The sequence below is a fragment of the Sceloporus undulatus genome, chromosome 4 (assembly GCF_019175285.1).
Source record: "Sceloporus undulatus isolate JIND9_A2432 ecotype Alabama chromosome 4, SceUnd_v1.1, whole genome shotgun sequence".
In the NCBI taxonomy this organism is placed as follows: domain Eukaryota; kingdom Metazoa; phylum Chordata; class Lepidosauria; order Squamata; family Phrynosomatidae; genus Sceloporus; species Sceloporus undulatus.
In genome coordinates, this window is record NC_056525.1 from 144,870,734 (window position 1) to 144,893,314 (window position 22,581).

General features: G+C 37.1%; 2 protein-coding genes across 3 annotated transcripts in view; one reads left to right on the forward strand and one right to left on the reverse strand.

Moving 5' to 3' along the window:
* The window catches only part of NFX1 (nuclear transcription factor, X-box binding 1), a 46,859-nt gene extending 25,995 nt beyond the window's left edge, over nucleotides 1-20,864 (forward strand). The window contains exons 15-25 of one of the 2 annotated variants that reach the window (XM_042461779.1): nucleotides 170-249; nucleotides 1,821-2,051; nucleotides 3,178-3,251; nucleotides 3,864-3,965; nucleotides 4,833-4,874; nucleotides 6,488-6,586; nucleotides 7,295-7,361; nucleotides 7,904-8,049; nucleotides 8,728-8,829; nucleotides 12,299-12,420; nucleotides 20,663-20,864. In XM_042461779.1, the coding sequence (XP_042317713.1) occupies nucleotides 170-249; nucleotides 1,821-2,051; nucleotides 3,178-3,251; nucleotides 3,864-3,965; nucleotides 4,833-4,874; nucleotides 6,488-6,586; nucleotides 7,295-7,361; nucleotides 7,904-8,049; nucleotides 8,728-8,829; nucleotides 12,299-12,371 (1,016 nt within the window). In that variant the 3' untranslated portion in view covers nucleotides 12,372-12,420; nucleotides 20,663-20,864. Of the gene's footprint in view, nucleotides 1-169; nucleotides 250-1,820; nucleotides 2,052-3,177; nucleotides 3,252-3,863; nucleotides 3,966-4,832; nucleotides 4,875-6,487; nucleotides 6,587-7,294; nucleotides 7,362-7,903; nucleotides 8,050-8,727; nucleotides 8,830-12,298; nucleotides 15,130-20,662 lie in introns of those variants that run through there. The other variant, XM_042461778.1, reaches the window with a different exon arrangement.
* Nucleotides 16,432-22,218, reverse strand: LOC121927843 (carboxymethylenebutenolidase homolog). Its single transcript, XM_042461780.1, has 4 exons — nucleotides 22,067-22,218; nucleotides 20,694-20,836; nucleotides 19,141-19,232; nucleotides 16,432-17,224 (listed from the first exon to the last, which is right to left on the reverse strand). The coding sequence occupies exons 2-4, from the start codon at nucleotides 20,734-20,736 to the stop codon at nucleotides 17,045-17,047; spliced, it is 315 nt and encodes a 104-aa protein (XP_042317714.1). The 5' UTR covers nucleotides 20,737-20,836; nucleotides 22,067-22,218; the 3' UTR covers nucleotides 16,432-17,044.
* Between the last annotated feature and the right edge of the window lie 363 nt (nucleotides 22,219-22,581).

Below are 22,581 nucleotides of genomic sequence, written 5' to 3' on the forward strand. Positions count from 1 at the left end.
GGCGGCGGCAGACCGCCGCAAAGCGGCGGTCTGTACCCCGCCTATGAAATACTGAATAAGCCTCTGCTAAAATACATGGTTATAGGAAGACATGTTTGTTGTAATAAAGATAATTTCTTTAAGATGCCTTTCTGTATCTGAACCTGTTCATCTCACTCTTTTGCTGCAGTGTATCATTCCTGTCATAGTGAAGAGAAGTGCCCCCCCTGTACCTACCTTGTTCAGAAATGGTGTATGGGAAGGCATGAAGTAAGTGTGTGTGTGTTCACTTTTTTCTGGTTTATATTTCCTGTATTTGTTTTCAATTGAATACCTTAGTGGTTTATGACAGAAAGATTTTAGGAAGTTTTCCAGTGCTACTTTTTTTCCACAGTTTTTTTTTCCTTCTGTTTCTGTATGTATTATTTAATTGTTTTCATCAATAACAATGCATGGATGCCAGTAAGATATTATGCAATCTTGGCAGTTTCAGTGTTGTATTTAATGTATTTTCACTTATCTGTGCAAGAAAATATGTGGGCTACTATGTAAGTTGTAGCCAGAAAGCAAAATAAAAGCAAAAATACACATAAGAATCCAGATGAGAAATCAAGTTATAAATGAGGGTGTAGGTCAGATCAAAATCAAACCTACATTTTTATTTTCATCATGGACTGTAAGCTAGCTGGATATTATTATATTGTTAATTATAATTGGTGCTTTGCTATTTTAATGTATATTTGCTGTCTATATTTGCTGTTTAATTGTGTTTTTATCTTGTAATGGCATTTTCTGTAACCCACCTTGATCTGTGGAAAGGCGGGCTATAAATAAATATTTTATTATTATTTTACATAAAACCAAAATTTAAAAAGAAGTTTTTGTTTCACTTCTAACCAGGGCCATTTTTCTGCTCCCAGGACTCCCCAATGGTTAAAAAATATTTTAAAAGAAGAAATTAAAAAACAGTTTCAAAATGCACTCTAATGGGTTATGGGGCATTTCCACCATATTTTGAAGGGACCTTAAACCAATTTGGCCCTAGAAGGGGACTTTTGTGTACTAGGAAGTTACTATAACTCAGAAATGACTTGAAGGCACACAACAACAACAAAACACAAGGCAGCTTTCAGTAGCAATATGCATTCGTAAGTAATGGACTTAGAACCACCTCAATCCTACTGATTCAAATACACAAACCAAATTAAATGGGGAAATGTTTACTTACAATTAGATAACACAGTCAACTATGATGAACAATATGCAAATAGGCTAAAATAAGAAAGCTAAACTTACTTCTCTTCCTAAACTGACATATGTGAGGCCTCTGAAGATGTGCAATAATGTTATAATTAAATATCTATTCTACATTCACTCAATAGTGGTGCTAGGAAACTTATTATCTAATAGCTTGACAAATTACTTTGCAACCAGCATGGAAATTTCCAAAAAAGTAAAAGACAGGCCTGTAGACTGAAGTAGATTTTCTTGTGAACAATGGCAGTGATAAAACTGAAAGTGCGTCAAGAATCTCAGAGTCAAATTCAAATGTGTATGGGCAACTAAAACACCTGGAGGAACTCTGAATTTAGTGTACTAACTATTGCCAAAGCCATTTGTGGGATATTACTTTAAACTTGGGGTTGCAAAGTGGCCTTTGAGCAATATGCAGCCCCTTCATGTCCTCACCCTTGATTTTTTAAAAATTATTTTTACTGCTCCCTGCCACAAATACTGGGACTGTGGGAAACAGTTGGCCACATCCCCTCTCACTATTGTAGGAGTGGAGGTGAATATCAGAACTACAAGTGAGTGCTTTTTTTTTTCCTTCCCTGACTTAGTTGCGGAGCAACATTCCCTGTTACCTCACTGACATCTCTTGTGGTCTTCCTTGTGATCGAATGTTAAAATGTGGAATGCACAAATGTAAAAGAATCTGCCACAAGGGGGAATGCCTCATAGATGAAGAGTGCAGGCAGCCGTGTACTATTCTTCGACTTCACTGTAATCATCCATGTATGTCCCCATGCCATCCATCTTTACCCTGTCCTACGACATCTTGCAGTTCAAAGGTAGGCTGTACTCAAAATGCACTGCAGCTCTTGAGCAGTTGAGAGGCAGATATTAGCTGATAACTGGATGCTTCATAAGCCCTCCATATCCAAAGACATTTTATCCACGGGTTCAAGCATCCATGGCTTGAAAATGTTTTTAAAAAGTATAAATTCTAAATAGTGAATCTTGATTTTGCCATTTTGTGTAATGGATACCATTATACTATCTCATTGTATTTAATGGGACTTAACCACTTCGAACAAATGATAGAAACAATATATAAATAGAAAACATGTAAATACCAACAGCCCATGCAGATAACAAGACAATAAGGATAAATAACCACAGAAATGTTGGCCTGAATGAAATTCCAACAATCTATAGCATAGACTATAAACAACTATATCCAATAGAACATTATGATAAGAGTCACAAAAAGAAGAAAATACCACTTTGGTGATTATTTATCCTGGCTTACTTATCTGTTATAGGCTGTTGTTATTAACATGTTATATACTTATTTATAATCTTGTATATTGTTTCTGTTAATTTTTGAGATTATTTTATTATTTATCTTGTCACATGGATCTATGTAACTTCTATAAGCTTACATCTAATAATCAAAGGTTCTAAAAATCAAAGATTCACTAGTTTATCAATTGTACAGTTTATTGACTTGAGAGAGACATTAAAACATTGGACTAAATCTTGTTTTATGTTTCCTCCTATCCTCAGTTTTCTTAACTTTCCAATCACTTCAGTCTGTCACAGTGAAGAGGACTGAACTTCTACTTTCAATATCTTTAGATATTTTTCATGGCTTATATCAGAATGTCCTACAGTGGTGGAAAATCAGGACTCTAGCCATTTTGCTTGTAGATTTTCACCATGTTCAGTTTTTCTCAAGTCAAGATTGATGCACGCTTTTGTTTTATGATAGCAGATGGTAATTTAATGCTCTTCCAGTTGGCCTAGCATAAATGTTGGCAGCTCATTTGGCTTGCTTAGTGTTATTGTTTGATTTTCAGTGTAATAACTGCCTTAAAAACAGCAAAGGGATCAAGTTCATTTGAGGAAACTTGTTGGTTCATGTCAGCAAATCTGTCAGATTCCGGCTAAATCCCTCTCTTTGTGACAATATAGGTTGAACTTCAGTGTGAATGTGGAAGAAGAAAGGAGACTATGATTTGTTCAGAGGCATCAAGCACTTTTCAAAGGTATGTTTAGGTGATGACCTCTGTCATTTTAACATGACATTCATGCTCTGTGTGGTAATAATATGTAGCTGTGATTCTTTTTCCTCTCAGTTTCATCAAGATGGTAGCATCTCATGTAGCTGTCCCAGTATATGCTATTTCTTCTAACTGATTTTGTTGTCTTATTCTTTCACACTGAGCACAAAATGTCTTCTTCGGTTGCTGTTTAACAACATAGATGAATGAATGATTAAATAAAGAAGTGACCATTATAAAATTTCTTGTCAGCTCTGTATTTTAGTACTTTAAAAGTTAAATCACTTTTGATGTATCTGTCAGTAATAGATTTGAATGATTATCTTGTTTGACATTTAAGACTGTGAATGCCTGATTTGAAAAATGCCACTTTAAGTTTTTCAGCACTCAAAATTAATACCAAATGTTCAAAATTTGGGGCACTTCAGGGGAAGTACCAGTGTCCCTAGTAAAAGAGAACAGTTTTCTGAGATTCCTGTTTATTTTATTAAATTTATATGTTCAGACATTGCCCACATTTCCCTGATAAATAGCGTAATTTTCTGTGGTGCTGTTTAAAAATGAGTTCTTGATTCATAAGATGTCATTCTCTTTTAGAATAGCTGCTATATCTATAGCTTCCAAATTAACAGATCCACAGTTTGGAGATTCAATAGAGATAAGCAGATTGATAACCAAGAAGGAAATGAAGCAAACCAGGTAACTATATCAGAAAGCAAATGTAAAAATAGGGATGTGTTTACAACTTACCATGAGGAACTTAATTTTTAAAAATCAAATCAGTTTGCTTATTCACCCATCCACCAGCAAGCCAAAAGAAAAAAATAATATTCAGAAAGATTACTGGTCTTTAAGCTAATTACTGAATTAAGTTTTAATTTGTGGGTGCAGTTTCTTTCTTGGTGAACTTTTGACTAATCTACTTTTATATTTTTAATTATAATTTTGGGTTTTACTTTTTACTATTAGTTGAGTTGAGCAGTAAGTATGATATAAATTGAATAAATAATTTTTTTAAAAAAGCATGCCTTTTAAGAGCTCTTTTGCTTATGGTTTACTTTGTGTCAAACAAGTTATTCTCTGTAATCCATTACCATTGCTAACTGTTCCAGTGAATGCATGCTTATGAGCTTTCCATCCTTCAATATGGACATTGTGGGTGGAAATGCAACATATAATTATTCTGATTAGGGCCCAACACTCCAGAAATAATCCTTTAACTGCCCTGGCTCTGTGCTAGGGAGTTCTGTGAACTGTAGTTCTTTGAGACATTTTAGCCCTCTCTGTCAGAGAGCTTTGGTGCCACAATGAACTATAGTTCCCAGGATTCCTTAGCACTGAGCCAGGGCAGTTAAAGCGGTCTCAGACTGGATTATTTCTGCAGTGTGTTTTGGACCAAAGTGACATGTACAAATACAATGCAGTATCAAAATACTATTATGTTCTCTGAGTCATGCCAAACATAAGCCCCTGTTCTGCTGAACAACTATTTCTTTGTATATGTGCAATAGCAGAAATTTAAATAAGCATCAATTTATGTTCTGTTTCTTTCTTTCTTTTTTCTAGGTTACAATGTGATGAGGAATGCTTGGCTCTTGAAAGAAACAGGTGGGGAATATTATTTTAATAGGAAAGATAGCACTTTTCTAGACACTGGGTGTGGGTGTGTAAATGTAATGAGGAATTAAATTATATAAGGGGTTGGACAACTTCGGAGGGCATGAGGGCCAGTTCTTGCCCCCATGCTTTTCCTGGTGGGCCTTGCCCACCTGAAAATCAGCTACCATGTGGGTGAAAGTGAAACTGAGCATGTTTTCCAGAATTAATTCATAACTTTAAAAAGACTTTAAATCTACCCTTTGAAAACATTTTCAGAGAGATTTATAAATGCATTGAAACAAAACATAACTAATGAAAATTATAATAGTACTAAAATTAAAAACAAGAACAGGGATAAAAGCAGCACAGAACTAGTTGCAAGTATTCTTTTGTTTAAGTGCTAGGAAACAATAAATCTTATTAGAGTGTTTCAGTCTTCTGTGTCCATGGAGCTCTTATTTCCTCATTTTACTGACTTGATCTAATCTAATGTAATAGACCTTGGAAAGGAGAGGACAAGCATGGCAAATTTGAGCCATACATTCTAATGATGCTTAATAAGCACAACATAGAACATGTCTTCAAGTTTCTTTGCTGTGCTACTAGTCTCACTTGAGTACTGCTTAGCCATGCAGTACTCAAAAACTGTATTGAGGGCAGAGATGCAGTATTTGTTTGCAATAAGCTCTGCTAGAATATGTTTGATAATGAGTTCTTACCTGTATGCAGTCAAACTCTTTGAGTTTTCTTTTATTTCCTTTCAAGTGATTTCTCTACCTGTTCTATATCCTTTAACATGCTAGAAGGCCAAGGGGTTAATTAAGCTCCACATGACAAAAGAGGGTACTTGGATGCAACCACCTCAACCATTCATATCTCCACATTGAGAACTCATCTACAGATTCTACAAACAAAACTGGATTTTGACAGGAGCATTAGTCTTAGCAACAGGGTGCCATCATCAGGCTTTTGGGTGAGACTGTCCTAAAGTTCACCATCCCTCTGGAGGAGAGAAATCTAAGCAATGAATAGTCTCACAGTCACATCAGTAGGAATTTGCTTCTTATGTACTGTATTTTCTGGCGTATAAGACCACTTTTTAACCCAGGAAAATCTTCTCCAAAACCTGCTAAGTACCTGCATGTCATCAGCATTTGAATTAAAATTACCATATTGAAATCAAATCTGATGTTTTTTTAATTTTTATTTGGTTTGCATTGGAAGAGGGGTAGTCTTATACAGCAAGTATATCCCAAACTCTGTATTTTAACTGGAAAAGTTGGTGGTCGTCTTATACGCCCAGTCGTCTTATACGCCGGAAAATATGGTAAATAAGAGGTATTTGTTGAACATAATCGTGAGTCATTAGTCACTGAAATAGTCTTGAGTCTCCTATATTATGTAAAAAAAAATCCCCAAATTGGATCAAGATTCAGTAGTCTAATGTGTATATGAGCAAGAGAGTATAGAAAGATGATGGAAATGGTCAGAGAGCAGGGTACTTTCTTATTACTTAAAAAGGCTGCAAAGAGTTTAGATTTTATTATGTGTTATGAAAGTTGTTAGTGTTGAGATAATATATATTTGTATAGATAACTGTCGTGTTAATTTTCAACAATTAGGCGGTTTGCTGAGGCTCTTCATATTGATGACAGTTCCGACCCTTTTAATGTCCGTGCCTCTACACCTAAGTACAGCGATATCTTGAAAGAGGATGGCAGGTAGGTATCTTCATCACTCAGTAGTTTGTGTAATTTCCTGTGAGCAGGTAGTGTTTCCATACAAGCAGTTGTATGTGTAGTATCAGTGTTAAAAGATTATGACAGTAAAATAAACTTGGATATTACAATTTTTAAACACTGTTAACATTCAACCATGTGTTTTTTAATTAATATGAATTTCTTTTCACTGACATGCAATTGAGAAAGCTCTCTGCATGTTTCCCTTTTCTCCAGTGAGTGTTTCACTGACTTGCATGGTTTCATGAGATAAAGTTATATGTAATCACAGTAGTGATTTAACAGTTACTGTAAAAAATAATCACACATTGTTACATGGAGATTGATTTTAACCATAAGTTGGATATATGATTAGCAAAATCCTGAACTCTCCTACTCCCTTCTTTCATAAGTAGTTTGACTTTTCATCATGGGCAGATGTGACTGGTACTTGTTTTATAACCTGAAAGTGCTTCAGAGTTTGGATATTTTACCCCATTAACTAACTGCAATGTAAGCCATCCCAAATCCACATGCAGTGTTAGGACAGAATTAAGTACACTACTGCTAACATTAACAACTATAAAGTTAAAACAGTGGTGAATATATATTTCCTGGAATTCAAATGGATTTTTTAAAATGTGTTTCAATGCTGTAGTTAACAATTACCTTTGTATTTATACTAAGTGATGTAATTCTTCATTATTGCAGAAAAGATCTAAAGTTTGTCAATGAAGTTGAGAAAGAAATGAAAGCTCTTATAGAAGCAGTCAATAAGGTGAGTTAGAGGGTTTATTTCCAGAAATATTAATTAAAAGAGATGTGTGTGCATTTTAATCATATTCAGCAATAAAATTGATTTTTCTAAGATTTTAAAGGGAAATTTGTATGAATATGTATTGGGTAAATAAAAATGTGTATTAACTTCAGCCTATCAAATAGTTACAACTTGTCTTAATGGTTAAAAGTTAAAAGTTCTGAGCTAAAGAAGTGATACATAGTCACATGTGATAATTGTCTAGTCCAGTGATGGTGAACCTTTTAGAGACCGAGTGCCCAAACTGCAACCCAAAACCAACTTATTTATTGCAAAGTGCCACATTCCTCTGGCTTTCTAGGTACTAACTCTGGTGAACTCTGTACTGGGGTGACTGCGCACATGCCCACAGAGAGGGCTCTGAGTGCCCCCTCTGGCAGCCGTGCCATAGGTTCGCCATCACTGGTCTAGTCATACCTACACTGATTATATTAAAATACTAGAAACTACATACTTAAAATCTTCCACAACCTTCATAAAATTAACATTTCTCTCTAATCTAGAGCAAGCATACAAAGAAGAGTCACTGCTTCCCACCCATGAATAGAGAACACCGCCGAATCATCCATGAGCTTGCTCAAGCTTACGGCATTGAGAGTGTGAGCTATGATAACGAACCAAAGCGCAATGTTGTTATCAGTGCGGTGAAGTATGTTGTTCCATTTTCTTGTTATAAGTGGCAAAGTAATCACCATATTAAATGCTATAATATTTGTATTTACTATATTTAAATCTGTTTTATTTTTACATTTGCAGTGTTCAAACATTATATATATATATTCTTTGTGTGTCAGATATTTTGCTACAATATTTTGTGCTGAGGGGAGAAATGCATTCCCATGAGTCCATTGACTGAAAATGTTGCCCATTTGATTCTACTAAAACTTTTAAATATATTTGGACATCAGAAATTCAAATTAACATCATGCTACATATCAATATAAAACAAGTCAACATTAATAACCACAAGTTGGTTACATAACCGCACTATATCCCACATGTTTATAGACTCTTGGGTTTTGTCTTATTGATAGAACTTCTGTTTCTGTACCTCAGTACTTCATTTTATGGAGTTTGTCACTGTTTTTTTTCCCCTATATGACACAAGTACTTACTAATAATTTTAAATAATTTATAGTGTTAAACAAAAAGATTGTCCTTATTTGTAAATGTATTGTGAAGAGAAAATTATATAGGAAAATCATTTTTGTTTTACCGTTAAAATTCTCATATTTCAGAATATGAGAGAATGAGAATTGCAATCTAGTGCTGTAAGGTAAGGCATCGTGCGATCAGTCTTTTGATATTATGGCTTTTTTTTCTTCAGAGGGAAATCAGTCTGTCCGACGGTTTCTCTGACATCGTTGCTTACCAAGGAGAGGCAGACTAGACCCCCACCACCTATTCCTCATCATAAACAATCAGAGAAGTATGTTCATTACCTTTCAAATATTTGTGTTGGTTTAATGTATGTTTATCATTGGTTTCTTACAAACTGACTATGGGTACACTAATGAGCAAGGTGCTCAGTTGATGATTTGTTGTTGTTGTTAACTGCCTTCACGTCGATCCTGACTCATGGTGACCCTATGGATGAGACATCTCCCGCCCGCCCGCCCCCCGCCCCTATCCTCTACTGCTCTGCCCAGCTCATGCAAACTCATATTCTTGGTCTCTTTAATAAAGTCAATCCATCTAGCATGTGCCCTTCCTCTCTTTCTACTCCCCTCCACCTTTCCTAACATTATTGTCTTTTCCAATGATTCATGCCTTCTCATGATGTGTCCAAAGTATGACAGTCAAGTCTTGTCATCTTGGCCTCTAGGGATATTTCTGGCTTGATCTTCTCTAGGACCCTTTGTTTGTCCTTTTGGCTGTCCATGGAATCCTCAGCATTCTTCTTCTGCATCTCAAATGAGTTGATTTACCTCCTATCTTCTCTCTTGACTGTCCAGCTCTCACATTCATATGTGGTAATAGGGAATACAATGGTTTGTAAGATTCTGACTTTTGTGCTGAGTTGTATGTCATTGCATTTTAGGATCTTTTCTAGTTCTTTCATAGCCACCCTCCACATTCTTACTCTAGCGTTAGCTATGATGTCACTGCTGTTCTTCACTTTAGTGGCACCCAGTACTATTGCTGCCGCCCAGTAGTTGTTTTCTTATGTCATTCTCCTTCCCCCCCATTATTGTTGAATTTACCGTTTCCCTACCCTTCTCCTCCCTCCTTTTCCCTTCCCCCCTCATCATCTTCTTTATTTTTGTCTCTCATCTGTCTTCTGGCCTTTGTTTGATTTTCCTGAGAAAATATGTAATTTGATTCTAAAGGGATTCAAGAAGACATGGGATTGCTCAAGCAGGGTAGGGGCTAAGGCAAGGTTTCTGGAAGAAGGACCCAGAATCATTCTCTTCCTCCCTGTGTAATGAGTGAGAAAAGGAAATGGAGGGATTAGGACCCTTGTGCTGCATTACAAATTTCCAAATCAGTGCTGTAATTGTCTGTTTAATGGAGTAAGAAGAGATAGGCATTGGCATCATATTCTGATTTAAACAACCACTCCTTCCTCCCCATCTGGATTTAGACCTGAAAAACCAAGACAAAGTATAGGTGTGCAGAGGGCAAGTTAGCACAGTTTCTGACATTGTACAACATTATTGCTGACATGTAATGTGCCTGTTCAAGCCTCAGGTGTAGCTTCCAGTTTCTTGGTTTGTGGAGCTTGAACCAACATGGATAGCCTTAATTGTAGTCTTAAACCACAGGTATTTTTTTAATCATTAAATAAATAAGTAGAACTGGGCCAACATCTGTGGTTTAATTAGCTTGCAATTCTGCTTTCCAGGAGCAGTACAACCAGTTTTGTTCCTCTGTATCAAGAGTGGGCAACTTTGGAAGGCTAGAAGGCTGCAGGAGACCTTGAAGGGATGCATCCCTCTCAACCACATCTGTGTGCACAAAATAAAATCCTCTTTACTCCAAATGTACTCTAGGGGAGATGGGGTCATTGCTTGAAGGCATTTGTGGGTCATTTTAAGCCCAGAAGAGGCCTTGTTTAACATCAGAAACTGACTAGTGGTAACATGCTGTGTCAAACAAAGATATCAACCCTTCTCCCAGGCATGGTAGAAATGCCCCACAGGCACCTAATGGAGGACATTTTGGGCAAAAAAATATTTTTGTATAATTTCTCCTTTTCTTATTTCTTACCTCTTTTTGGCCCGGGGGCCTCCAAATATGGTGAAAATGCCCTCCACACACCCTATAGGGCATGGAGGGCATTTTGGAGTGAAAAAAATGAAAAAAATATTGACTTCTGGAGGCCACAAAAATGGCTTTGGGAGTTACATGCTGCCCATGGACAGCACTGTCCATTCCTACTAGATTTTTAGACATTTTTCCCCAGTATGTAACATTTATTTGGTTATCTTTGATGAAAAGGTCAACACCTGATTTGTGGAAGAGCAGGAAATATCTGTGGTATATTTGTGTTCCATTAGTACAAGATTTCTAACACTTTTTTGAACTACAGAGCATTCTTATTACTCATCGGGAAAACTTTACAACTGTAAAGTTGTACAGTGGGCCCTTCATATCCATTGTGGTTTGGTTCCAGGACCCCCATGATACCCCAGTCCATGGATACTCGTCCTATTAAATACAATGGCATAGTTAAATTGTATCCCTTACATAAAATGGCAAAATCAAAGTTTGCTTTTTAGAATTTTTAAAATATTTTAAGCTCTGGATGGTTGAATCTGTGGATCCAGAATGTGTGGATATGACGAGCCAACTATACTCATGTTTTAAATATACTGCTTATTGACAGATTTTAAATAGGTGTTTGTCAAGTGATGAACAATCTTGACTGATGTGATATCACCTCCTCTAGGCCAACAGATTGGAGGGGGGCTTGTTGTGAATGACTCCAGTGTGAGGATTTTCCCTCCTCTCTTAGGGAAGCCCTGTTTGGTTAGCAAAATTCAGGTAGAATGCATAACTACGACTGACATCAGTTCCTTTCCCTCATCACTATTAGGGATTTACATGCAGAGGAAATATTTCAATTAGAAAGTTGCTTCCCTTTTTATACTTGTTCAGATTTTATACCTTTACATATATATTATCACAGTTTTAGTAAATAAAACCCTTCCTTTTCTTTTCTTTTTTTTAAACTTATACCCATCCTTCTCCCAACATGGGACCTAAGGAGCTCACAGCAATTTAAGATGATCAACATAATATTTTCCTATCTGAAGCATTGTTCATCTGATTCTTGATTGGATTTATAACATTTTTAGCCATGGCCACAGCCACAGGGAAACACAGAGATGTGTAACTGGCAGTCTATAAAGCTGTTAGTGCTGAAGCAATATTTCATGGAAGAGTATTCCATACGTTAGTCTCAGTGCAACTCATTGTTAATCCAGCTGTATTCAGTATCACTCGAGAAAGAAATCTGAGCTTAATAAAAAAATTATATTGTTAGTAGTCGCAGTTACAAATTTTTGTTCACAATAGTGGTGGAGGAATTTAAAGAATTAGTCTGTTTTGAGAAATCTAGGCGTCTGAGTCATCTCAGGCATTCTAATATTCCTTTTTAGCTTGCCTTCTCCTATCTTTTGTAGCAGCTTTGAGTATTGTCTTCAAGCTGAGGGGCCTTTCTAGTTTCTAGTCATAGCTAGGAAGCTGAAAGAAAGCTCCTCCATTTTGCTGTCATTTGTAAAGTGACCCTGCTTGCTGAACAAGAGAAGCTACTGTTGGATCCGTCAAGAGTGCTCCCACATTACCAAAAACAGGAATCTATCAGTAAGATCAGTTTCCTTTTTGCATAGAACTTTTGTGCATATATTTTCCAATAATTAAAAAAAATAACAAGAACATTGTGTTACTTTCAGGCATGGGAATATCAACACAGAGAGAGGAGCCAAAGAGGAGCCAATAATTGACTACTTTGATGTACAGGACTGAAAAGATCAACATGGAATTATGCTGCTGAAGAATGAAAGTAAAGCTGTTGGTGTGTTCAGGATCATTTTTGTCAAAATGCACTCTATTTAGTCTGTTCAGATGTCCTTGTGGAAATAGCAGATGAAGACAAATTATCCATCACTTTTTAAACATAATGTGAGAGACGTAACCAGTTTTGGGTGAATGAACATATTTTCTAATGAAATATATATCCATAGTTAATTTCTGATGTAAGGCTTGGAGTATTTTAGAACTAAATTAACAAGTGGTATCTAATGCATTCAGCTGTATAAAATAAGTGAATTCCTTTTTATTTGGGTTATGCTTCTTGGTACAAGACTAGAGAAAAAAAAGTGGCTCTGTGCAGGTCATCTCTTCACACAGTTACAGTCATATAAGGGGAGAATGGGGGCTGCACATACTGGCCCTGCACCAAATCTCTTCTCCCAAGTCCCATTCCTCCATACACGTGAAATGGAAAAAACAGGCATTAGGGGAGTTGCTTTACATATGTTGCCCCCTACTGTGATATAGATCCCTCATCTCCTGTGAAGAGTAGGTCAGTTCAGAGTCACCTCCTCCCCTGCACGCACACACACAAAAGCAGGCTGACAAAGGTGCAGGGCCAAGGCCAACACAGTTTTCTGCTCACCCTCCATGCTGTTGTAAACATGTTGGGGACTAGTACCCAAAAAGGTCTAATATCACTAATAACTATCAGCTGAAGTAAACATGAGTTGTCGTGGTTGAAATGTGAATGAAGAAAGGTTCAGATTATATTCATGGTTCCAGATAAATTTATAAAAATCATTTTTAGGTAATAAAGCGTCAATCCCATTAGCATTTTTGATCTAGAGCACCTTGTGAACAGTAAAACTGGTGAGTCGTTACATTTTTACCCATAGTTTGTTTCTGAACTTTCCAGGTACAGATAATGTCAGGTGCCTAATGAATGAATGGGTTAGAATAGTATTCAGTTGTCAGTCTTTATTTTAGAAACCCACTTCTTTCTTATTGTTCACTTAGGGTTGTGTGCACAGCTGTGCTGGGCTTGTGGTGATAAAAAATAAACTTTTAGGTTAATGAGGAAAGAAATTCTGGTCAGAATGTAACTGAGCATGGCTGTTGTATTTAGGAAAAAAAATTGCCAACAATGTCCTTCCTTCTTGGAACCTGTCAGTTTTCTTGTCAGCTGCTGTAAGAGGCAGACATGTGTATGCTATCCTCTTTTTCACCTTTTCTTAGTGGGCAGCTTCTTATAATCAGCTGTCACAGTTACAGTAGTGCCAACATTGACACTTCTTGCTGAAAATGTAGCATTGGTGTTACCTGAGGATATACTTTAGTCAGTATTGTCTGTTCTGTGCCACTGGTTCCTTGACTTTGCATAAAAAGTTTCAAGCAGCCTTTTATTATTGTGCAGGAAATATTGAAGGCAATTATACTACCCATATTTGGCTTGTGAATAAATGAACATATAAAATATTGTTGCATTATGACTTGGAATAGAGAGAGGGACTTGGAATTGGCCTCCTAATAGCTAAACACTCTAACATAAAAAGTCTCAAATCATAGCATAATTTTGATCTGCTGTACACAGAAGCATAGAATTAGATAAAGCAGCCCTTAACATATTTGCACCTCTTATTCTTCACTTAGACAGTTTGTTTACCTATTCTGCATGTACACACAAATGTTTTAGATAACTCATTACAACATAACAATGTACCTCATCAAAGAAATGGTGGAATTTTGTTTCACAGGAGTATAGGTGAATACTTACTTGGCATTGTTAGCCAAAATGCCTAAAACCTGAGCACAATGGTGCCTTTTCCAAACATCTTAAAGGAAGAGCCCACTCCCTTTTCTATGTACATGTGGTAAAGTTATGTCATTGTTGCCCCCATCAAAGGATTGCTTCCTGTACGGTTGGGTCTTTGCATATCCCAAATAGTTTTTGTGTTCGCCTCACCAATATTAATATTTTTATTAAATTTATATTTAACAGAGGAAGCAACAAATACACGTCAGTGCAGAATGAATCCAAGTGAATATGGAGTCATGCTCAGCAAATCAAGCATAGTTAAGATGCACATTTCTTTTCACCTCTTGTTTTGGGAAGGGTTTTCACATCTGCACAAGCTGACGTGCAGATAATTCTGCATGTGGTTATAGAATGCAATGCCTTTTTGTGTCAACTCCCTTGGCCAAAGTCCATGAGTGCAGAAAGATTTATTCTCAGTTTGCTATTTTCATACAGTGTGTTGTGTTCTTAAGTGATTGGTTCTTCTTCTGTTGCTTGGTGAAAAATGCCATGTAGACATTAATGGATCTGGTATTCCCTTTGCTGGTTTTGCAAAATTTTGGCATGTCTTACATGGAGCTGAATTCTCAGCTATTGTTTTGAAATTACAATTTTCATTTGTTTACATATGATAATATCGTTTTTGCATTATCTGGTACGTGAAGTGAAAGGAAAAACCTGTTGAAAGCAAATGTTGCAAACTCTTCTATTTTGCAATTATGAAATAGGCAATTCAATTTATATATGCAGATGCCTGATGCAGGTAGAGGTTAAGGCTGATACTTTGTAATATTTACATATATTCAAAATTGCTTGGATTACTCAATGCTCTCTGTGCACCAATTTGTGTGTAAGCTAAAGTTGTGAAAATTGCTATGGAAACCATTCCTTATGCCATTTCTCATGATGTATTTCATGATGAAGTAAAGAATATTGATTTATGATCGTTTTTAATAAGTTATTTGTTGACTTTATATGCACAAACGCGCACAACCTGTCTGCTTTCAAGCTCAGTGGTGTAATAAACAACAAACTTTATAAATCTGTAATAAAGTTCAAGTGTTCAGACAGATATTATTTGGATTTTCTTAATAGTTTTTTGGCAGTAAAATTGGGATACTGCTGAAATATTACTGGAAGGCAGTCATGAGAGGAATGTGGAGATGCAAAATCCTATGATAATAATGATTTGTTTTGTTACCTCAGCAATTAAAGAATATATCCCAGCTATTGCCTGGACTATTAATATACTTGTGTATGAAAATGAACACATGTAGTTCTATCACATAGCAATCTTGAGACATTACAAAAATGAAACAAATTAAAATATGCATAACAAGCATGTTGGTTCCTCATCAAAGCTGACACTCATGTTGTGCCCCATGGGCCTTTAGGGATCCTACAAGGATCTGACCAAGTGCCTCTTCCACCTGCAAAACAATTGGCACCTTGAGATTGGAAACAATAAAAACAATCACACCTAAATGGTGTCGTTAGGGGCTATTTGCTATTAATTACAGCAACTGCAGCACTAAGGTGCAGTCAATATAAATGGCTGTTTACAAATATTTTTGTTAGTGCCCTGTTCAATTTGTAATCGGTTATAATAGCTTTGGTAAAGTAACAATTTTTTGGAAGAAGGTATGGAAAGATGTCTTCTACTTTATACTAGCATTCACTAACTGATGCTAATTTAAGCAGTGAGATTCTGTATTGCATCCTGAGTCACAAAGGGACAAAAATTCACATATGTGAACCTGCCGAGATGGATCTAGGATCCTCTTCATGGAAGGAATAGTTCTCATTAAAGGTGCTCTGCCTATTTTGGGGCACTCCCCCCATTCACATGAATCTTCAAGCTCCCTATGTTGCCTTTTCAGGGGGTTGCCAGGGCTGCCATTACTGGATGGGGAGACAAAGGGCAGTAAAGTCCAGTTCTGCTAACTCTGTTGCACGTGTCTAAATCTGAATAGATTCCACTTAATTAAATGGGTTATGGCTCCTGCCAGCTGTAAATTCCCATCCGTACGATGTTCTTCCTATCTTCTTTCTACTTGGAGATGGTGAGTAAACTGCTAGAGCAGAACTAGGCAACTTCCAAACGTTACTGGGCTCCAGCTCCCATAGAGCCTCGCGAAGCCTCACTTTTGACTGTGTTGTTTAGTGTTGATATGATATGAGTTGTAGTCCAACATCTGGAGGACCACATGTTCTCCACAAGCTAGAGGCTTATGAAAATACAAACTAGGAAACATGTTTTAGTTTTCTGGTTGTACAGAAGACACCCAACTTTAGTTTTGGAACTTTAGAAAGACAGGTTCTTACATTCAAACCTGTTTTCAAACATTAATAAGCCTTGGTTATCCAACGAATACAAATGCTAACATTTAAAACCGTATTGTATAAAGAATTAAACACAGAAAGCTGATCACAAGTTATTTTTAATGTCATAGCAAATGCTGTTTAAAAGCAAATTATTGCTAGGAATAGGTGATGATGGAGAAAATATGCATTTTATCTTGGGCTAATTTAAAGGGGATGGGCTGCTGTAGCACTATCTGGCCCCAGGCAGGACGTCAAGCCCAATCTGAAACTGTTGGTTCTTGAGAAACAGAGCAGTAGGTACTGAGGTTGTTGGGGTTACAGGAAGCTGAATGGGGCACAATCCAGTGAAGAATGCTGCTACCACCACCACCAGCTGGGTCTCTCTAGCTATGCATATCTGTGTTTATGAGAAAGAGTTGATCTTGTGCAGTGGGGAAATGGCATAATGTGAGATATGCTCAGCATTGCAATTCTTCATTAAGAGAGTTTGAAAAGTGTGCCTTGAGAGGTAATTTCTTAATGGTTATTGGCATTATGGACTCCTTTAGATATATCTGTTCAGCCAATTAAGCATGTCCTTCCTTGCTTCTTCAATGTAAGGCTTATCTTGAGGATTAACATCTTCCTTTTTGCGATGTACAAAGCCATGGGTTTGTCCAGGATAAATTTTCACTTCAAATGCAGTTTTGCATTGTTGTTTTAGCTTCTGCTCTAGTGCAGTGACCTACAATAGAAAATATCTTAGTACAGGTTCTGAATTAATGTCATCCTACAATTGACAGGACTCACTTATCTCCAGTTAGCACACAGAAGGTTCTGAAAAATTGATGGAAAGACTAAGGCGCATTACAGACAGCCCAGAAGGGGCAGTCTCGCGCCGCTCCTGGTTGCTGCATCCGGGAACCGCAGCATCCAAACCGCGCGGTTCCTGGACGCAGCAAAGAAGGAGCGCGAAAATCACGCTCCTTCCTCAGCCCTGGAAGAGACGATGTGAGGCACTAGTCGCGCACTCGCGGCGTCACTTCCGCCGCGCGATGTGCAGACGCAGAGCGTCCGCTACGTCAAAATGGCAGCACCCATCTGTATGCGGCGCCGCCATTTTGACATAGTCATTAGGCGTGAGGGGCAAGGCGCGTCAGGAAGCGCCGCCCCTCACGCGTAATGACAGCGCCTCATGGGCCCGTCTGTAACGCGCCTAAATTTCCTTATCCAATTGAAGTTATTAAGTGTGAGTCCTTATTACTGTACTGTAGGGAGCGCTCAGGCTATTTTATATTCCATGGGCTAAATCTAATTGTTAATCCCAGCTAGAGTACAGACATTGGATCAGTGGGAAGGTGGGACGTCAACAACTAAGGGGCTATACAGACCACCCTAAAGGGGCGATCTGTAGCCACCCCTTTCCTGGCTGGATCAGGGCTGCAGCAACCATACACTGCGGCTCTGATCCAGCCTTTGGAGGATGTAAAAAGGAACCACCAAAAAATGACTCCTTTTTGTGCTCTCGAAAGGGCACCATAGCCACCATGGCACAGCTCTATGGCGCCCCTTCGGCGTTGCATCATTTGGACACAGCACCAGAGGTGCGTCATTATGGTGTGCACCGTCTGGAGCAGCATGCGCCATTATGGCACCCTGATGGAGTAAGGGCAAGCGTCATCAAGATGCTGCGCCCTGACTCCACCCACAGGCCGGCCTTTTGGGCCAGTCTGTTCAAGCCCTAAGTTCCATTTATTCAGTACTTCTACTCTAGCTGAGACTAACAATTGAATTTAAGCCCATATTTTTCATTTGCACGTATGCAAGAAAATCAAACATCACAATCATTTTACACATGATTGATGCTTTTCTTTCTTTTAGGAATGAGGAACTATGCACAGTTTTACATTAGTCATGAGGGCTAGAAACTGAGGATGTTTTTACTTCTCTAGCCAAAGACATAATGACCCCCAATTTGATATGATTGCTTTGCCATTTGTTTATCTACCCTGAAACAAATAGCAAAGCAGTCATGACCACTTCAAGAAATGCCCAACACTGTTCAGCTCATAGGACAAGAAGTCAATTCACTCATGTACTATTTACTTCTTTTTAACTGTGTAGTTTAAAAACAGTACTTGAAAAAATGTGTTGTAAGTGCCACTCCTGATGCTATTTTGAAACATGAATTAGCACAGTAATTTTAATTTAGTACATTTATCTTGCCTTCGGAAACAATTGACCTTTTATAACTTTTTCTGCCACATGTGTACCAGCACTTCCTTCTCATTAAACTAATTCTCATAGGTTTAATCACCCAAACCTAAAGCAGACAATATCAAGTATTAATGAAGGTCTGGTTGTTGTTCCCCTTAAAGAGATTTACTGTAACTTAAAAGAAACAAAACAACAACAACTATAACATTGTTTGAGCAGAGCTGATAATGATATACATAGGTACACCTTATGACCGTTAAATATCTGAATGGATCATTAGCGTTGTCCACTAGAGTATCGAAAATGTTTTGGAATTTAAGAAAAGAGGGATACATTGTGTTCACAGAATTCATTTTCCACAGTTAATTTTTGCAGACTGGTACACTGTTCTTACATTACTTGATGCATAATTTAATGATTCTGCATTTTGAAACAACATCTTACTTGGTCAAGAGGAATTATATCATCATTCTCTCCAAAAATGAAAAATGTGGGGTTCTTCAGCTGACAATTGTCCTCTGTAAACTTGATGACTCCTAGAGTAAATTTGAGGGGGAAAGCTACATTAAAATTAAATGCAACACTTTCATTAAGTAAATAGCTTTGTATCTTTGGCATTACAGGTTTTTTGTCATTCCAGGATGTTAGGTAGGAGCTCTTCATTTTCTGTTTCACAGAGACATAAACTTGAAAAACAGAGAATCCACTAAAAGTGATTGTGATGTGATGGTATGAAAGCAGGTTTCAGGTCAGAAGTTTTGTCTTTTGACCTTGATATCATCCCATCCATCCATGACTAATGCTTATGCAAAGCCTAAAATTAGCAAAATTATATATGATGTGACACCTAGTCCCTAAACTGTCCTTCATAAGACAGAACAAAAAAGGGAATTGCCTATACTCTATAAGGAAGTGATAATTTATCTTTACCTCTTGTCCTAAGCAAAAATTTGTTTTGTAACAATTTTCTAATTTGGGGTTATTAACCAAGAAATTCATTTTATGATTTAGTCTAGCATAACATCATATCTGTAAAACCAAGGAAGCTTTAGATGTTTTCTCTCAAAACAGCAACCTTCTATGCTGAACAGTTGACTGCTCTTGATGCTTTCAAAAGTAATTTGTAATCTGGTGCAGAAGTCTGGTGGTCAAGGTAAAAATATTTTTAAAAATCTAATTAAAAGTGATTTTAAGAACATACAAAAGCCTATATTGATTGGACCAACAACAGTTAATCCAGAGGTGGGCAACCCAGTGTCCTCCAGATATTTTGACTGCAGTTCCCAAAAGGCTAGGCTATCATGACTTACGGTCAGGACTGTGGACTCTAAGGAACAAAGTCTTAAAACTAGGTTTTCAAAATGGTTGGTGAGAATCATTATGATGATGCATAATAAAACACAACTAGCCACAAAACAACATATATGGACATAATTTAGAATTAACTTGAGATAGCTTTTCAAGTACTACATGCACATAATTTCAGTCAAAAATATGATAGGGTCATATGCTAATCGAAGACCAGTAGGTTCCTCAACAGATTCAGCCACTATATTTGACAAGCCATTTTTTTAAAAAAAAAATCACAATAAAATAAATAATAAAGGTTTGCTTTTTGGAATGTATATATTTTCAATATTTTCAAGCCGTGGATCATTGAATCCATGGATAAATAATCTGCGGATACGGAAGGCCAACTATACATCTCCCAGTGAAGAATCTCAGCCTAAATGTAAAATGGTGACCACAAAACAGCTAAAAGGTTCTCTTTCATATTATAAAGTATAGTACAGACTATGTGATGTGTGAACTAATTCTGCTTAAATGATATGTAACAGGATATATTCTCTAAAGAGCATGGAAGTGTAATCAACCTTAATGGCTCCGTATTGTGACAAGACAAAAGCATGTTCCAATTGGAAGGGTCATTTTCCTTTCATTATCTCTCCCTCTGTCATGCATGCAGAGTTATCAATCTATTGTACCACCTGACCTACCACAAAGTGATACGCCAGCCTTCAATTCAGAATATTTCAACATCAAATGATGAACAGCAGCTCCACCCCAGCAAAATCCAATGACACCTATCTTCTTTGCCTTACATTGTTCCTTCAGATACTTCAGGATCACATCTGCTTCCCTGAAACACAAAAATAAGTGAGTGAAGAAATCAGTTAGAAACGTTTTGTTGTTGTTGTTGTGTGCTTTTAAGTCGTTTCCAACTTATAACAACCCTAAAGCAAACCTATCACAAGATCTTTTGAAGTTAAGAGTATGTTGCTTGCCCAAGTGGGTTTCCGTGGCTGAGCAAAGATTTGAACCCTGATCTCCAAACTCATAATCCAACGCTCAGACCACTACACCATGCTGGCTTTGTAGAAAATCATTAGTGGGAACATTTATTTGTGCTTGACTGTAGCATTTATCTGCTACAGAGGAGCATGGACATGAGATAATTAACTGATAATTAAGTGACTGTTTAGAACATCTATGGCAAAGCTGTCAGGCAAACATTTTGTTATTGAGTGTACGTATAGGTAAATTGCTCACAGTGATTAGGAAATAGCTGGAAAGTGAGAACAAGGTATGAAACTTAGAAGTTCTGAATAAATAGGTGATTTAATTAGTCAAGTCCACTGGAAACAAAAAAGCAGAAAAAATAAAGCAGTGGATATATGGACTGGCAAAGTAATATTAGAAAACTTTGAAGGTATTTTGTGAAAATATGACAAATACAGGTAACACTGTAACATACAGTCAATGCATATGTATGAGCCTCACTATAACATCTTTCAAGTGCACATGAACTTCCCCCCTCCTTCAAGGAGTTGTAGTATATCTTTAGGGCACTGTTGCACTTTTATTCCACTTTAACTGCCATGGCAACATGGGTTCCTGGGATATGACGTTTAGGGAGGGGAATTTAGAATTCTCAGCCAGGGAGCTCTAGTGACTCACCAAACTACAAATCCCAGAATTCCACAGGATGCAGCAATATCAGTTAAAGTGTGGAATAATCATACTATAACAGTGTAGTGTAAGAGAGCCCTAAAGAAACAAGTTTCTTAGTTTTGCCCCCGCTCCCTTTTTCCCCATACTGGGTGATACCAGAGTGATTCCAGTTGGTGTAAGACTTAGTTCACAGTGTAACAATTATGGCACCATATAGCATCAGGCTATTCATAAAATAAATGGGAAAGATGCATACAGTTTACAGCTTTCTCATAAGAAAATGTTCTGAGCTGATTGAGATCTATACATGCAACCCTCCCCACTCCTTTTGAATTGTACAGCTTTAATGGGCCAGGCATCCCATCAGACTCAAACATCCAGTGTGGAAAAATAACTACCATTTGACCTAAACTCTTACCTGTCAATATGTTTGGAATCTCGTGTTTTTATCCAATCGTCAAATGTAGCCCAATCAGAAGATGGTGTCCAAGGTGCTTGTCCTTTATAAAAGTCTGGGCAAATTGCTCTGTATAGAAAATAAATACAAGTTCATTGATCAAATACTGATTTTGAAATCCCTCAGTGTTAGTCTATGAAATGGAAGTGTACGTACCCTGCAATTCTCGGCTATGTTCTTTAACAGAAAGAGCATAAATATATTCTAAGGGATTAAATATTCAGAATATTTCTTTCAGGAGAAAGAACCATTTGCAAAAGGGCAGAGAAACCTGTTGCCTTCCATACTTTGTTTGATCAGTCACTGCCAGTTCAGCCAACCATGAATAATGATGGTAATAATACTTCATCATCATCTGGAGAACCATCTGATTTATAATAGGCTGGCAGCATTACCTGATAATAATTACCTAATAATAATAATAATAATAATAATAATAATAATAATAATTATTATTATTATTATTATTATTACCT

Coding starts and splice junctions, on each gene's coding strand:
- LOC121927843 (XM_042461780.1), bottom strand. CDS start 20,736: ATGTTGAAATATTCTGAATTGAAGGCTGGCGTATCACTTTGTG. Junction 19,233..20,693: donor GGCTGGCGTATCACTTTGTG/GTAGGTCAGGTG, acceptor AATTTACTCTAG/GAGTCATCAAGTTTACAGAG. Junction 17,225..19,140: donor ATATAATTCCTCTTGACCAA/GTAAGATGTTGT, acceptor TTTCTATTGTAG/GTCACTGCACTAGAGCAGAA.